General features: G+C 46.4%; 1 protein-coding gene across 3 annotated transcripts in view; it reads right to left on the reverse strand.

Annotated features, from left to right (window-relative positions):
- Window positions 1-17,495, reverse strand: part of SHISA6 (shisa family member 6) — a 332,693-nt gene that overhangs the window by 296,904 nt on the left and 18,294 nt on the right. For all 3 annotated transcript variants that reach the window (XM_017531404.2, XM_017531402.2, XM_017531401.2), the window contains exon 2: window positions 13,843-14,003. In XM_017531404.2, coding sequence (XP_017386893.1) covers window positions 13,843-14,003 — 161 coding nt within the window. The remainder of the gene's footprint in view (window positions 1-13,842; window positions 14,004-17,495) is intronic.

Genomic DNA, 17,495 nt, shown 5'->3' on the forward strand with positions numbered 1-17,495 from the left:
AAATAATTACAAATTGCATAAATCTGGTAACTGTATCATAGTTATGTAAGTGAACATCCTTGAACTGAGAAGAAACATATTGAAGTCATCCTGAATGAAGAGTCATAACATTGACAACTTGTTCTTGCATGGTTCAAAAATGATGATGGTGATGGTGATGATGCTGATAACAGTGGTGATGATGACAATGGTAATGATGATCATGGTGATGATGGTGATGATAGTGGTGGTGATGATGGTGATGGTGATGACGATCATGGTGATGATGATGATAGTAGTGGTGATGATGATGGTAGTGATGGTGATGATCATGGTGATGATGATAGTGGTGGTGGTGATGATGGTGATGGTGATGATGATGGTGATGATGATGGTGGTGATGGTGACGATCACGGTGATGATGATGATGGTGGTGATGATGGTGATGGTGATGATGATCATGGTGATGATAATGATAGTGGTGGTGATGATGGTGGTGAATGGTGATGGTGATGGTGATGATGATCATAGTGATGATGATGATAGTGGTGGTGATGATGATGGTGGTGATGATGATCATGGTGATGATGGTGGTGGTGGTAATGATGGTGATGGTGATGTTGATGGTGGTGATTATGGTGATGGTGATGATGATCATGGTGATGATGATGATAGTGGTGGTGATGATGATGATGATGATGGTGGTGGTGATGATGATGATTGTGGTGGTGGTGGTGACGATGATGATGTTAAGGAAAAGGAGAGGGAGAAAGACAGATAAAGAGACACAAATATGTTACAATGTTAACAACTAGTAATAGCATGTAGGTGTTCATTGTTTCATTCTTGCAAATATTCCATTGGTTTGAAATTGTTCAAAATAACACATTAAGAAAAATAAACCCTCAAGAAAGCCTTTCTCACATCTTCCAACACTGACATTCCAGTCCAACTCCCATCTCCCTCCCATCAGCCAGATGATGCAATAGCTTCCAATTCCTAGGCTGCCTTCCCTCCTCCACCTTTGCTCCTCCAGAATCTAGACTCAGCCAGGTACAGCGGCTCATGCCTGTAATACCAGTAGTTTAGGAGGCCAAGACAGGCAGATCCCTTGAGGTCAGGAGTTCAAGACCAGCCTGGCCAAAACAGGGAAACCCTATCTCTACTAAAAATACAAAAATTAGCCAGGCAGGGTGGCACGAGCCTGTAATTCCAGCTACTCGGGGAGGGTGGGGAAGGCTGAGGCGAAAGAATTGCTTGAACCCAGGAGGTGGAGGTTGCATTAAGGAGAAATCGCACCATTGCACTCCAGCCTGGGTGACAGAGCAAAACTCCCATTTCAAAAAAAAAAAAAAAATAGAGAAAAAAATAGAATCTAGTCTCAAGATGGTGGCCAGAATGCTTACTGAAAATCACATGTCAGATCATGTCTTTACTATAAATCCTACAGTAGCTCCCATCTCATCCAGAATGAAACTCAAGATCTCGTATGGCTCAGAAGGCTGTACATCTTTGACTTCTATGCCTTAACATGTCTCTACCCCAGCTCTCTCTACTCCAGCCACTTGGGTCTCTTCTTCACACCAAGCAAGATTTCACTTCTGCCCTAAACATCTTTTCTCCACATGGTCACACATGGCTCATAATCTGGGTCTCTGCTTCAGTGGTCCTTCCTCAAATCAGGTTCCTTCCTCTCACTTCTCATCACTTCCTAACTTTCTTTCCCTGTTCGCTTTCTCTTCAAAGCCTTACTACTGGATTTCAAGTAGATGTCTATGGGTTTATTTTCTGCCTCCTCCAGCTGAATGTGAACACCATGAAACTATGGAGTTTGTTTTGTTCACTGCATTGCTGCTGCTTGACACCCAATAAAGGACCAAAATCACTTTCGAATGAATGAAGGTATCAGTGAGTCTGGAGTCCCATCTTACCGTCCTCTTTCTCTGGCTCTCGAAGGGCTGCTAATGAACTGTGCTCCCCACATCTCCTCCTCTGTAGGTTTCTCACTGTAGGTCCCCAAAAGCCTCCTCTCCAAGCCCCTTTGGAGGGTCCAGCCTTGCCCCATTCCCATGGCATTAGAACAACTGAGCCATTCTGCTGCCTCCACAGCTGGGACCCCTACCCCTGGCCCCCGCTACATACCTCCCACCCCACCAGGGACACAGTCCATATGTTTAATGAAAAAAAATTCCTCCTACTCAGAGCAGCCTTCCCCACTAGAACACAGAGTTCCAGTTCCTTCCTGGCCATTGTCCCAAATCTTTAATCACTGCTGTCTGTTTACAGAAAAGCCACAACCAATCTTTCCAAAGGAATTGATCACTGTGCCCTTCCACAAGCCTTTAGTTCCTTAAGCATCACTGTTCTCCAGGCTCTTGCAGACCCCAGTTTTTCATCCTCCAGGAGTACCTTCTACCCTCCACCTCACCCAATCCTACCTGCCCTTCAAGCACTCGGTGACACTCACCCTGACCATACAACCTCCCTCTGAGCATTCTGAGCACGTGTTCTATAATTCTGGAGGGGCACCTGGAGGCTCAATGATCTTCTTGTATTGTCCCATCTTTCTGCTCCTGGATTTAAGCTCCTAAGACTCTCTGTGTCTAATCCACCTTCCAGCTCCTGTAGGCCCTAACAAAGTGTTCAGCACACAGTTGGTTTGTCACATCTAGCTATGGATGGCTCGATGCCATCCCCTCCTCCATCTTTGGGTTCCCAACTAGCCTTTACTCTGTAGGAAATGGACATTAAGCCCCTGGGGAAAAGACCTCTAAAGGCCACTCAGATGGAAGCTGGGCTCTCCCACCTGGTGAGAGCTCCCAGCCTCCGCATCCCTGGGGGCCAGGGGCATGTAGCTGTTCTCTCTTGCACCCTGCCACTCACTCAGGACCTCCCTTGCCCAGCACCTGCTTGCTCTTGTCACTGCACCACGCTCTGTTGCTTCCTTCGTTTTGCCAAGTCACAGAGGTAATTGCGAATTCTGACCCTGTCCTCTGGGCTCTGGCTTTCCCTCTCACTGGCACCTCGTTTTGGGAACAACCCGGCCATATTCTAAATCCTCTGGCTCCCTGGGCATGGTGGTGAGTAATGAGTGAGCCAGCTCAGTGATTCTCTTTTCTCCCCCAGCCACGTGGACAGAGCAGGCTCTATCTGCCCCCGACCGCAACTGCCTCCTTGCTGGGGACAGGGAGGGGATGGGTCCTCTCTGGCCAAGCCTGTGCAGCAATCAGGCAGGATGGAGCCCTAAGGGTGGGATGTGTTGGGCACAGCTGGCCCCATCATCACAAGGGCAGCTCCCCTGGCTTCTGGAAAGCTCTGCTTCTGAGTGCTCCTGTCCTTAAGGCAATCCTATGCTGGGAAAAGCCACTTAGCTCCATGATAAGAACACAGGTGCTTAGCACTCACTTTCTGAATGGCTTAAAATGACGAATTAACTCTTCCTCTCAGGACAAGCCTGGTTCTGAGAATAGAATGGTGATTTGGCCATAAGTTTTGTCTGGGCTCTGACCCTGGGGTCACAGAATACCAAGAGAAGTGTGGCCAGTGAGACAGTGAGTGCTGGATATGGGACTGCCTAGGTCAGACCCACACCCTGACATCGACAAATCGTGCACCTGCGGGCAGGCTGCCCGTCACTCCATGTCACTGTAGCCTCCTATCTGCCGGGAGGGGGACAGTGCCTACACAAGGACTATGACAAGGAAGCTCCTAGCACAGGGCCTGGAGAGTCGGCCCTCAAGTCCCAGCTACTGTTTCTATGATGACATGCAAAAAGCAGGACCTTGGAAGTTGCTCGGCCAGCCTTCCTCTCAAGCTGTAAATGCCCAAGCTGCTCCCGGCCTCTGCTTAAAACAATTACAGAGCGAGCAGCTCATTCCATGGCAAGGTGATTTGTCCTGGAACTGAGGGGCTCCCATCAGGAGAACGCCTGCCCTTATGCTGAGCAAGCAGTGGCCTCCTCTGGTGGCCTCCCCACAGCCCTAGATCCATGCACTGGGGCAAATGAGAAGTGTAGACACACAGCTTCAGGACAGGATCACGTTGCTGGAGCGGCTCCTGGGGCCCCTCTGCACCTCTGGTCAGTTTGGCCTCAGAGCTTCAGCTCCAGGGTCTATCTGTATGTAGAGCCCAGACGAGTCAGTCCCCTCCTGGCTGTGTGACCTGGACAAGCTTCGAATGCCCACTGAACCTCAGTTTCCTCATTTATGGAGTGGGCATTATAATGATGCCTGCCTCATGGGCTTCTTACAAGAATTAAATACGTCAATCCATGGAAAGCATTTTCAAAGTAGTAAGTTGCTAATGTGATTTGAAGAACAGGGTTCTCAAGCTTTCCCAGGACCTGTATCACCCTCTCTGGCAAGCCAGGGGCACACATGTTTACGACAGAACACAGGAACTCAGGCATCATGCTCCAGCAATGAGAAGAGCTGGCACGCCATCAGCTTGGATCTGGATTTCAGGTTCTTTCAATGCAGTCTAATGATGTAGCTGTTTCCAGAGCTCTGAACTTGCTCTGTGCATTCACCCTAAACTCTCATGACTCTCTCATGTGACTTAATGGAACTTCTGACCCAAATATGGGATTTCTACCATGTTATTCACTTTGTGAATATTTACTGGACAGCTTGAGTATGCCAGGCTCTGAGCCAGGGATTGGAGACTGTGAGGTGACCTACGCTGATAAGGGATACACCTTCGAGAAACCAGATAGCCCAGAGGTGGTTAAGTCAATCTTCACAACAACGTAAGTAATATAGTTCACACCCAGTTTACAGTCTAGGAAACTGAGGCACAAAAGGTTAAGTAAAGTGATCAAGCTCTACTCCCAGCTAGTGAAGGCAGCGCGGGGTCCCAAACTGGGGCCAAGGGTCCTAGTCAGCCCAGTCCACTACCTCTCTGCACGGACGGAGGAGCCCAGGGTGCCACCAGGGACCAGCAGAGAAATGGCCCACAGGCAGGAAGCCAGGGAAGTGGGAGCCATGTGGAGGCCTAGGAGATAAGGAAGAATAGTCTAGGCTGAGGGAAAGCTGACAAAAAAGAGAACACTCCAGACGGAGCAAACAGCCGAGCATGGCTGGGGAGCCAGAGAAGCAGGAGAGCTTGTCCCCGTAAGGACCCAAATGTACTCGAGGAGGCAGAGCTTTGGTGTCCATGGAGGGAGTGGCAGGGTTTCTGATGGCAGAGCCAAGAAAGAAGCTGTCCCCAGAACCAGAACCCCCCTAAAACTGTGGGAAAGAGGCTGCCTGGCAGTGGAGCAGAGGGGATGGGCAGAGGGTGTAAGGCGAGCTGATGGAGAGGGAACAGGTAGAGACAGGTGTTCTGCAAAGTTTGGCTGTTGGGGAGAGGAGAGGCGGCAAGGGAGTGCCATGGAGTGTGGGCTCGTCCTACCTGAGGGTAAAGGGGCTGAACACATCCCCAGGCTGGAGGAGCAGAGCTACTAGAGAAGAATACAGGAGGGGAAAGGTGAAAGTCCTGGGAGCAAGGTTTCTGTGGACCAGGAACAGATGGGATCCTAGGCACAGAAGGAAAGGTGAGCCTTGGCCAGCAGAGGGGATCCTGTTAAATGGAACGTGAGGCCGGCCACAGTGGCTTACGCCTGTAATCCCAGCACTTTGGGAGCCCGAAGCGAACAGATCATCTGAGGTCAGGAGTTCAAGAGCAGCCTAGCAAACATGGCGAAGCCCTGTCTCTATTAAAAATATTTTTAAAAATTAGCCAGGCGTGGTGGTAGTGGGCACCTGTAGTTCCAGCTACTCGGGAGGCTGAGGCAAGAGAATCACTTGAACCTGGGAGGCGGAGGCTGCAGTTAGCTGAGATGGCGCCATTGCACTCCAGCCTGGGTGACAAGAGCAAAACTCCATCTCAAAATAATAAATAAATAAATAAATAAACAAACAAACAAATAAATAAATAAAATGGGACTTGGAATATCTGTGCCCTGTAAGACATGTTGAATCCCGAGTCTGTCATCACCTGGGGGATGCTGACCATCCCTTCCAGTGATGTGTCACTTATAAATTTAACAACAACCATGCTTTCACTCTCATCATCTAAGTGATAGAAAAAAAGCCACCTTGAAGGTCAAGGCTGAGGAGAACCAAGGCCTGCCCTGGTTCCTCCCTTCCTGCACCCCTCCCCTCTGGACCCTTCTCTACCAGCTCTGTTCCTTCAGCATGGGGATGTTTTCATGTTTCCCCCACCCTTTGCCCCTCACATAGAACAAGCCCACCCTCTGTTTCACACCCTTCCTGCCTCTTGTCTCTCTGACAGCCGAACTTTGCAGAACAATTGTCTATACTGGCTGCCTTTCCATTTGCACCCTGGAGACCCTGGGCCCCACTGCAACATGATTCCTTCATCAACCCTCATAAGCCCTGGTTCAACCAGCTCCAATGCCACCTCGTAGGACCACGCTATCGAAGACCACTTCGCCTCCCCAGTGTTTGTCCAACACATCCCCTGCCTGACAGTGCTCCCAGCACTTATTGCTCTCCGAAGTTATTTGTCTATCCTATGTCTCCTCCCATATCCCATAGACTCCATGAAGGCAGAGGCTTTGTTCTGTTCACAGCTGAAACTTGAAGGCAACTAGACACTCAATGCCACTAACATTTAAATCAGCCCTGTCCAATGTGATATAATATGAATCACAGATATGAACCACGTATGTATTGTTATATTTTTTAGTAGTCACATTACAAAAATAAAAACAGGCCTGGCATAGTGGCTTACACCTATAATCCCAACAATTTGGGAGGCCGAGGCAGGTGGATTGCGTGAGTCCAGGACTTTGAGACCAGCCTGAGCAACACAGCAAGACCTCATCTCCCTGAAAAACAAAAAACAAACAAACAAACAAACAAAACAAATAGCCAGATGTGGGGGTATGTGCCTGTAGTCCCAGCTATTCAGGAAGTTGAGGTGGGAGGATAGCTTGAGCCCAGGAATTTGAGACTGCAGTGATGAGCTATAATTGCACCACTGCACTCCAGCCTGGGTAACAGAGCAAGACTTTGTCTCTAAAAAAAACCATGGAATACTATACAGCCATAAAAAAGGACGAGTTCACATCCTTTGCAGGGACATGGATAAAGCTGGAAACCATCATTCTCAGCAAACTGACACAAGAATGGAAAACCAAACACCACATGGTCTCATAAGTGGGTGTTGTACAGTGAGAATACATAGACACAGGGAAGGGAACATCAAACACCTGGGTCTGTCGGTGGGTGGGGGGCTAGGGCAGGGATAGAAGGGGGTGGGGGGATAGGGGAGGGATAGTATTAGGAGAAATACCTAATGTAGATGAAGGGGTGATGGATGCAGCAAACCACCATGGCACATGTATACCTATGTAACAAACCTGCACGTTCTGCCCCTGTACCCCAGAACTTAAAAGGACAATAAATAAATAAATAGGTAAAATTAGTTTTAACAATTAGTACTCAGCCGCATGTGGCTAGGAACCAATATATTGGACAGGGAAGACTTAAAACAGTCTTGTTTTTGTGTCAGACGCGCTTCGATTGCTTTACATTTATATTTATGTCACCTCCCGCTTAAGGGGCCCCTGTGTGCCTCAGTTTCCTCACAGGCCAAGCATAGTTCTAGCCAGCTAATCTCACCATCTCCATAAACCTTAAGAGGCTATCATCTCAGACTCCTCTAGAACAGCAGCTCTGTTTCTCAGGGGATGACCGAGAAAACAAAGTCCTACTTCCTGTGAGATGCTGAGGCTCACCAGAAGTTTCCCAGAGTTCAGCTGCACAGCCCAGGTTTTCTGGCTGCATGGGCAGCCCTAAACCTGTCCCTGAGATCAGAGACTCTGGGCTGCCTGGGCTTCCAAGGCACCCACACTTTCTTGGCAGGGTAGAAAGAACTGGAAGTGTGTCCTGGGTGATAGCCCCTCTGAACCCAGTCATGGAAGTGAAGCTCCCAGCCCCTGGCTGTGCTGAGCCATGGAGTTCTGGGTCAGTCCCAGACAGGAGAAGAAAGGCTGTGGGGCTCAGTAAGAAGCCTGGGTGCTAGAAACTGGGACCTTCTGGCTCAACCAGCTGGCTGGTGACCAGCCTACGGGCTGTCCAAGTGACAGATACCACACGTACTTTACAGACAGGGCTACTAAACAGGGTGCAGCCTTGAAGGGTACTCTTTAGTAAGCAGCTGCACAACCAGGACCTGTGCTTGGATCCTACGCCCATCCAAGTAAAGGACTGTGCCATCCTTCATTCATTCCTGGACAAACATCTCTTGAGCAACTAGGATCTTCCAGGCAATGTTCTTGGTCCTAGGATCCCATGACAATAGGAAGATAAAACTCTTGCATACCTGGGGCTTAAATTCTGATAGGGACAGATAATAAACACATGAACCGACAAGTGTATGATGTCTGATGACATAAGTGCGCTGAGAAAAGTAAAGCCGGAGATGGTAACAGAAGAGAAGGTTAGGAAAGGCCTCTCTGAAACAGTGGTGCTTGAGCAGCAGATTCCACAAAACAAAAAGCTAGCGCTGAAAAATTTGGGGCTACAGGAACAGAGAGAGGGAACTAACTCAACGCAAGAATACAAATGGCATGAGAAGAAACCATGTGTCTGGGGAAGACTAGTGTGTCTGCAGCCTAGGAGGGAAGCAGAGACAGCTGGGGTTGAGGCCAGAGAGGCATGAGGGGATGGGAACCAAGGTATGCAGGGCTGTGGCAAGGTACTCCTCTGCCATCTGCGCAGGCTTCATTCTGGGTCTCCATGAAGCCTGGAGAGTCATGACCCGTGGCTCCCTTTGTCTGCCATTAATGAATACGGCTTTGACAATAGGCAGGATGACTGGCTGTTCTTTTATACAACTCACCGTGGTATAGAGATGGGCATGAATATTTATTGCCTCCAGATGATGTCACTCCTGATAAAGTGAAGTTGGACATCAAAATTCTGTATCCTCAGCACATGATCTCATTGCTACTGCCAGGAATGGGCACCCCACTCTCCCCCAGATGTCCCAGGACAGGCTCTTTAGGAGGGGATGAGGTCAGGCAAACATGCTAGGTCCCTCCTACTCCCCATCTATGAAGAGCAAGCCCACAGCAAGCCTCTATGGTGCTGGACTCGGGGAATGGCAACGCTAGGTATGGTGCATCTTTTCATGACTCCACTTGGTCCCCTAAACAATCTTTTTATTTCTACTTGTGCCTGCTTTTGTCCAGGGGTCTCCATTTGAAGCTACATACCGGCCCCATCCCTTCTCAGATGAGCCTCAGTCTTCCACTCCCTTTGGCCCCACCCATCAAGGAGAGGACTCATTATGACAGCCACACTCACTCTGTCTAGCCAGTCTCCATCTTGCAGGCATCCGTTTTTTTTTTTTTTTTTTTTTTTTTTTTTTTTTTGGGGTTTTTTTTTTTTTTTTTTTTTTTTTTTGAGATGGAGTTTCTCTCTTGTTGCCCAGGCTGGAGTGCAATGGTGTAATCTTGGCTCACTGCAACCTCTGCCTCCCATGTTCAAGTGATTCGCCTGCCTCAGCCTCCCGAGTAGCTGGGATTAAAGGCATGCATCACCACGCCCGGCTAATTTTGTATTTTTAGTAGAAATGGGGTTTCTCTATGTTGGTCAGGCTGGTCTTGAACTCCCAACCTCAGGTAATCACCCGTCTCAGCCTCCCAAAGTGCTGGGATTACAGGCGTGAGCCACCACGCCTGGCCTGCAGGTCTTGATATGAACCTACATTCAATAATCTTCAAAGAATCTTTTCCTTATTTGATAGCTTTCATCCAGTTTCCTCAAAACTCTGAGAGCTCCGTTATCAAAGTTTTCTGGACAGGAGAACCGTGTGCGAAGTTTGTTTTTGTTTGTTTCTTTTTAAATATCAATGCCAAGTCCTATATAGACCAAGTAAATCAGAATCTTTGGGAGAGGGTAAGGCATTGATCTTTTCAGAATTCCCCACACACAACTCCAATGTGTGACCAGGGCCGAGAATCACTGAGCTAGAGGGGTCTTCTTCAACTTGAACATGTGTACAAATCCTCGGAGAATCTTGTTAAACATAGCTTCAGATTCAGTAGGTTTGGGGAAGAGCCCCAAATTCTGCATTTCTATCAAGTTCCAATGGGATCCCAGTTGCTGCTGGTCCATGGACCACACTTTGAGTAGCAAGTGTCTGCAGGCAGCCAGATTTGAGGGACAGGGGATGAAAGCGGGGTTCACTGGTTTTCTACATGCAAACCAAGTGTTCATTATGGAGCAATCTTTAGTTGGAAAGGGGCTTCCTGGAAGAGTTAGGGTAAAAGGCTCTTATAGAAGGGGAGAGGATTTTTCTGCTAATGTGGGATTAGAAACTTTCACATCTAAGAAATATTACAGGATCCAATCATTGTGATGCATAAAGTGTCTAGCAGAGTACCCAATACTTAGTAAGCTCTCAATCTATGGTACTTGTGTTATTGTTTTCAGTATTACTGCAGGACTCCCAACCCATATTCCAAACCAATTAAGCATGTGTTTCAATGTCCAAAACCCCGTCCAAGCCTCACAAACTATTTTCATCCCCAGAGGATGTGCCTCAGACAGGAGCCAAGCACAGAAAGGCTTGGATCCAGGGACCTTCATCCCAGACATGACTCCAAGGACCCTGCCTGGTCTAAGGACACGAATGCATTGCCTTTGGTTCTTCCATTCGATTCCTTTTCCATGAGCTGTGGACATGCTTCCAGAGCCTGGTCATGGCTAACAGTGAGTGTTTGCTATATATGGGGACCTGTCTTAAGTGCTTTACTTGGTTTAACTTATTATATCTTTAAAACAACTCTGATCTGCAGGTACAATTGGCTTCAGTGACAAAGAAACTTCGAAAGACAAAGAATCTTGCCCAAGATTACATACACAGTAAGAGATAGGGCCAAAAAGCAAACTGAGGAAGGTACTTCAATGCTCAAGCTTTCCTAGTGCTTCTCAAACTTGAATCGCTAAGCAATTTCACTAAATTACAGATTCTTATTCAGCAGGAGAGGTAGGGTCTGGGATTCTGCATTTCCCACAAGCTCTCAGGTGATGTTGATATGGCTGACCCACCAACGCCATTTTGAGTAGCAAAGCTACGCACATGCTCTGATACCCACTGGTGTTTCTGGATATATTCCTTAGTAGCCCCCTAAAAACTTACAACCATACTTCCACAATGGATGGTTTGTTGATTTGAGTAGTGGCAAAATTACAGTAAATTTCTACTTTGAACATTTATGCAGAGTTCTGTTCAACTTCTGCTCAAATTGCAGTATTTTGTGGCAAAGGGTATCAACTATTTGGAAAAGTATTATGTCCATTATAATCTGTAGAAGCTGCAGCTTGTGATGAAGTTACTTTTAAATTTAAGCATCACAACTGAGAATGCTTTCTGGGCCAGGATACTATTCCCATCTCTAAATGCAAAGTGAAGAGTTCCAAATTGAGAAATACAGGAGGAGAGTTTCTTGAAACATCGAAGTGAATCATGTAACTGGAAGCTTTCCTTCTCAGCTTAGTAGAAGAGATGAGTTATGTAGAAACCAGAAGATATGACAAATCTTCCTGCCCTGTGAAGGGTATTTAAGGGAAAATACAGACTGTCCACACAATCATTCTGGATTCAGCAGTGGAGAACTAGCTCACTTGAGAATGAGACAGAGAAAACCCAAACAGAGAGAAGGGAAGATAAACAACCAGGGGTGCTTTTGATGCCAGAGTGACCTGAAGCTCCAGGGTCACAACAAGGTTCTGGTGGAAACTGACTTCAAACAATGAATCCTTGGAAAAGTCAAAATACCGTACCCAAAGGTGGTGATGATACCAGAGTTAGATTCAACAATGATCAATGACAGAAAGGATTCGTTACAACGGTGCCTCTATGCAACTCCCATAGTCCAGTGACTCTCAAACTTAGCTCCACTTTAGAATCACCTGGGAAGTGTTAGCCACCAGCCCCCACCCATCTCCATTCTCAGGCCACACTTCCACATCAACTCAATCAGTCTCTGGAGGTGGGGCCCAGGCATCCTTAATTTTTAAAGATCCCCAGGTGATTCCAACGTGCAGCCAAGTTTGAGAACCACTGGGTTAGGCTTTCAGCGTCTTCACTCATAAAATGAAGGAATCTTTCAGGACTAGTGATTCTTATCCCTAGATGCATGTTAGATCACCTTGGGGAGATTGCTTAAAATACTGATGTGATGCCAACACCACCCCTAGAAATTCTGGTGAACCTGTAGAGCCTAGGTGTCAGCATTTTTAAGACCTCCTCAGGTGATTCTAAAATGTAGCCATGTAGATGACCACTGGTTCAGATATTTTTGCCAAGATTTCTTCTATTGCTTGTTTTAAGGATCTGTGGTAATAAAGCTGAAAATGCATCTTAGACATTTTGCAAAGGTGGAGCCCTCACCTTTACGTTTGCATCAGGGATTTTTTACTTTGGATGAATCTATTAATTCCCCTAAGTCATATATAAATTGTTATATGAATTTTAATATGTATATGTATTTGTATTTTTCAGGAGGGAATGTCATCTGCTTTTATTAGGTTCTCAAAAGAGTTAAGACTACTATTTTAAAAGCAAATATTAGGTTTCTTAATAAATTTAAGAAAATTAAAGAATGAATGGAAAATAAATTTGATCTCATCAGCACCTTTGCTATAGTTTGGATTTGGGCACACCCATTGCCACCTAGTGGTTACATATACTTATTGCAGGTTTAGTTCAGATCACATGGCCCATCCTCTGAAAAACTGGAGAGCAACAGATGTGAGGATTTCAGGTTCGAGCATCAAAGTAAAAGCTTTCTCTGGGATAAGGATTCGTACCAGTAAGAGGTTATCTGGAAACACTCACTATAAGAGATGACTTCCCAAGCTGTACTTATAAGGAGACTGTCCACTCAGATATTTTGGATTCACTCTCAACTACGCAAGGATATTACAGTTTCCTAGTCCTTACTGTTGTTAACTATTTGCCTTGGCTTGAATCTTGCTTTTCTCTCCTACTAATCGTGTGACCTTCAGAAAGTTACTTAACCTTTCGATTCCTTACACAAAATGGGGATAATCTAAGTACTTCTAAGATGTCTGTGGAGAATAAATAACAAAATATATGTAAAAGGCTCAGCATGACTCTTGCCACAGAATAAGATTCCAACAAATATTTAGATTATATTACTGTTATTACTGATTTTTAAATTATTATTAACATCTCAGTGACCTTGTTCGAGTTACCAGATTTCTTTGAGCTTCATTTATTGACCTGCAAGACAAAGAAAATAAGCCCTGCCATTTCCTGCACAATTATAGCAATAATAAGTAAGAAAAAAAAGTAGAAGGCATATTGTTATTTTATGGCAACTCATCATACATCCAGGGAATCTACAGAGCACAGGAAAGGGTCATCCAAAAATACAGATATTAATTCTCACCCTCAGGGAGGTGCTCTTTGAGATCCCAGTAGTTAAGCAGGCTCTACATTGGGGGACAGTAATTTCTTGTCATGTAGCTAGCATCCTAGTCAGCCTAAAGTTTCCCACCATATGGCTGAATGGATGGCCATATTCTGCTATGTCTGCTGCAAGCTCCTTTTCCAGTAAGAGAATTATACCAGCCACTCACTGGGTCACACATGCCTGAAATTGTCAGTACTCATCCAGCCCAGACACTGACCAGCAGCAGTCTTGCCCATCAAAACTCACCGCAGGGAGAGAGTCCCAAAAAACTTTTGCAAGCCTGCCTGTCCATCAGGAAGTCCCTCATCACACCAACATGGTCCACAACCTGCCCTGCCAGAGCAGAAACATCCTGAAACTTTTCATCAGCCTCAGCAAAGAAAAGGTGCCCAGCTGTTACTTACCTGGAGTCTGCTTGGCCGTACGCACAGGAGTGTAGTGGTTTTTGGAGGACGATCTGACCGGTGTGTTCTCTTTGGGAGAGGTATCAATAGCCGAGATAGTTTCTCTTTCACAGTGTGCTATCGGGATTGGTCCCTGTTGTCTTAAGATGTCAGCCAGAGCCCTAAACAAGGAGGAGATCACATGAGATTCACTGAGCAGGTGTGCACAACCATGAGGGGAGTTAGCTTACTGTCATAGGCCTTTGAATTACAGAGACGCAGGAAGAGAGAGAGGCAGCGTTCAGTTCTCAATAGTCAGCTGCATCTGTTGTTGGTCTCAGTGGGGACACAGGGTAAAGGTTACCATGCCTGGAGGTACGGACTAAAAGGCCGGGACTACGATTTCTTTCTTTAATTCATTTCACATCAGTAAACTCTGAGCCCTTTCAAAATACTGGCTCTGCAAATATCCATCTATGCCAGGCAGGTATCTATAGCAGCTGGCCAGTGGAATGCCACTATGGTGAAGGGCTGAAACCATCGGCCTCAAATTCAGCAGCAGGTCACTAATATCAGGGGACCACTTCATCATCCAAAACCACACGCTGAGTAGCATGTACTGGAGACCCAAATAAGTACAACACACAGCTCCTGCCATCAAGGAAGGGTGTGATTGAGCTGCAAGGACAGGACATAGTGATAAAAAGATAAAAAATCAAAACAGTTGGATGGTGCAGACAGTGAAGGCAACTGGAGTTTAGAGGAGGGGACAATCACAAACACAGGGAAAAAATATGCAGGAAGAAAAAGAGACAGGCAGAGACTCTGCCATAGCAGGAGAGACCCACCCCCCTGCAAGAGGTCCAGTTACTCAGAGAAAGCAGCTTTTATTAACTCAGCATGTAGCTTCAACAACCAAACATGCATTGACTGAGGATCAGCATGCATCAATCACTGAAGAGACAGAGATCAATGGGACCTAATTCCTGCCATCTATGGGCTCATAATTTAGGGGGAATTGCTCCCCTACCTGCTTTCAAACAGGATGCTCTCTGTGGGTGTGACATGTGAGATACCCACTGGCAGTGGGACATAGATGAGTTTGGACAGCTGCAAGAGACTACACCTGGATACTGACACTTCAGAGTCAGGTCCCCAGTCCTCAACACACTCCTGTGTTGCACAAGCCAGGCAAAGATTCTTCCATCTTCCCAGGGGATGTCTCTGAGCAGTGGGGCCCTGCCTACCTCAAGGCTTCCCTCTTACAAAGAGCCCAGCTCCAACACTCTGCCCCCATGAAAAGTGACAACTGAAGAAGTTTAAAAATAAAGCTGAGTAAATTAGGGGGGAAAGAATAGTTTCTTCAACAAGTGGTCTTCGGACGACTGGATCACCACATGAAAAAGAAGGAAGTTGGATCCTTACCGCACACCATACAAGAAACTAACTCGAAATGGATCATATGCCTAAATATTAGTCCTAAAACTATAAATCACACTGAGATAACCCTTCATACATACTAGGATAGCTATAACTAAAAAGCCACATAATACTAAGTGTTGGCAAGGAGGTGCAGAAATTGGAGCCTTCATACACTGCTAGAGGAAACAGAAGATCCTACAGTCCTTTTGGTAAACAGTTTAGCTGCTCCTCAAAACTGTGATCTTCCTTAAACACAGAATTAACATATGACCCAGCAAATCTATTCCTCGGTAGTCCCAAGAACAATGGAAAACATATGTTGCATTAAACTTGTGTACAAAGGTTCATAGCAGCGGTGTTGATACTAGCCAAAGGGTAGAAACAACCCAAAAGTCCAACAACTGCTGAATGTAAAAACAAGACGTGGTATATTCACACAATGGAATATTATTCAGTCATTAAAAAAAGGCATACTGATCCATGCTATCTCATGGATAGAACTCGAAAACATCATGCTAAGTGAAAGAAGCACATAGTAAAAGACCACGTTTCTATAACATACCCAATTGGGCAAATCTGTAAAGACAGAGAGTAGAACTGCAGTTTCCTGGGGCTGTCTCTAGGTCATGTGAGAAAAGAAGAAAGCAACTTGCACTATGCTATGTATCTTCTTCTGTGAGGGGGCTCCTGAGGTCCAGTGGGGTGTGCTGAGCTTGTTGGCACAGCCAAGACAGAGGGATGTACAGGAAAAGGCGTTTCTCAAACAAGGGTGGCCTGACAGGCTACCTAAGGACGGGAACCCTGCCACATCTTGTAAAGTGCATGGTAGCCAAGGAAATGCTCCTGGTCCCGCACCCATGTGTGACCATTCTCCAGGACCCTTCCTTTCCCAGTGCCCTCTTGGCAACTAGGAAGGCAGCTCTCATTCCCAGACCACATGACCTGAAGAGCGAGTCCCTCGGCCTGCTCCCCCTCCCTCGCCCTCCACTTGGTGACCCCCCTCCTTGCTCTGGTTCCTCTCTATCTTCCATCCCCTTCTCTCCAGGGTGCTCAATAAATATTATTCTAATTCTGAAATGTGCGATCCTGGTCTCACCTAATTAATTTGGATACGCCGGAGGAAATGGGTTAAGGTCTGAGCTACTTTCTAACCGTAGGAAAGAAAATTGGTCACTGAGGAACAGCACGGCAGATTTTGTGAAAGACTGTGCAGCAGCTTCCAGCATCTGAGAGAACGGCAGGGAGAGTCAGACAGTAGCAAACATGGAGAGGGAGAACGGGAGGGAGAGGGGACAGAGGTCCAGAGAGAAAGAGAGGAGAGAGAGAAATAGGAAATGGAGCCAAAGAGACAGAAGGAGAGTGAGAGGGGGTCTGAAACCCCAAGCAAGAGAGAGCAGGAGAGGTTCAGAGCAGAGAGTTAGCAAAAGTGACAGGCACCAGGAGACAGAGAGAGAGGAGGAGGCAGAGTCCGAGGGATAGGCAAGCAGATAGGAAGAGCAAGAGGGAGAGTAAGCCACAGACAAGCAAAGGAAATCCAGAGATTAAATGTGATTCAGAAGAGACAGGGAAAGGGGGTCAGAGAGAGACATTCAAAGGGAAAGAGTCAGACGGAGAGAAAGACACAGAGACGGCCAAGTGAAGGACTCAGGACAGGACAGGCTGTCAGCAGGGCCCTGTCACCCCCCATGTGGACGACAGATGTGTCTGATTTAGAAATTTGAAGTGAGGAGTCACCCTAGTTGTCCTGCTTCTTCCAACCCTCCCCCACCCACAGCGAGCCCCTTTTGCTGCAATATCTGATATATCAAACAAAATAATTCTTTTGCCTGAATTATCCAGATTATTACCTAGGTCTGATGCTCCCTTCTGCCTCTGTATTTCTTGGCTTTCTCTGGTGTGTGGTGAGCAGGGGAGAGTAAATTAATCAGGCAGCAAATCTGATCAGGGAAAGCAGTCAATGTGATCAGGCCAGGGAACTTAAGCTTTCTTCAGTCCTTGGTATTGTATATTAATCACCTGAATAACAAAAGTATCATCTTACATTTGGATAGCACTTAATAATTTCTCGATGCATTCACCTGCCTTGTCTCATGTGATTCCCATCCTATCTCTGTGACGTTTGCATCTATTATTACCATAATTCTTAACAAGGAACTGAGATTCGGGCTAATTCCAGTACTAAAACATATTGGAACAGGGATTTAAATCCAACGCTTCTGACTTAAGCCTGGACATCCTTCTGTTCACTGGGA

Source organism: Cebus imitator, unplaced genomic scaffold, assembly GCF_001604975.1.
Source record: "Cebus imitator isolate Cc_AM_T3 unplaced genomic scaffold, Cebus_imitator-1.0 Scaffold72, whole genome shotgun sequence".
Taxonomy (NCBI): domain Eukaryota; kingdom Metazoa; phylum Chordata; class Mammalia; order Primates; family Cebidae; genus Cebus; species Cebus imitator.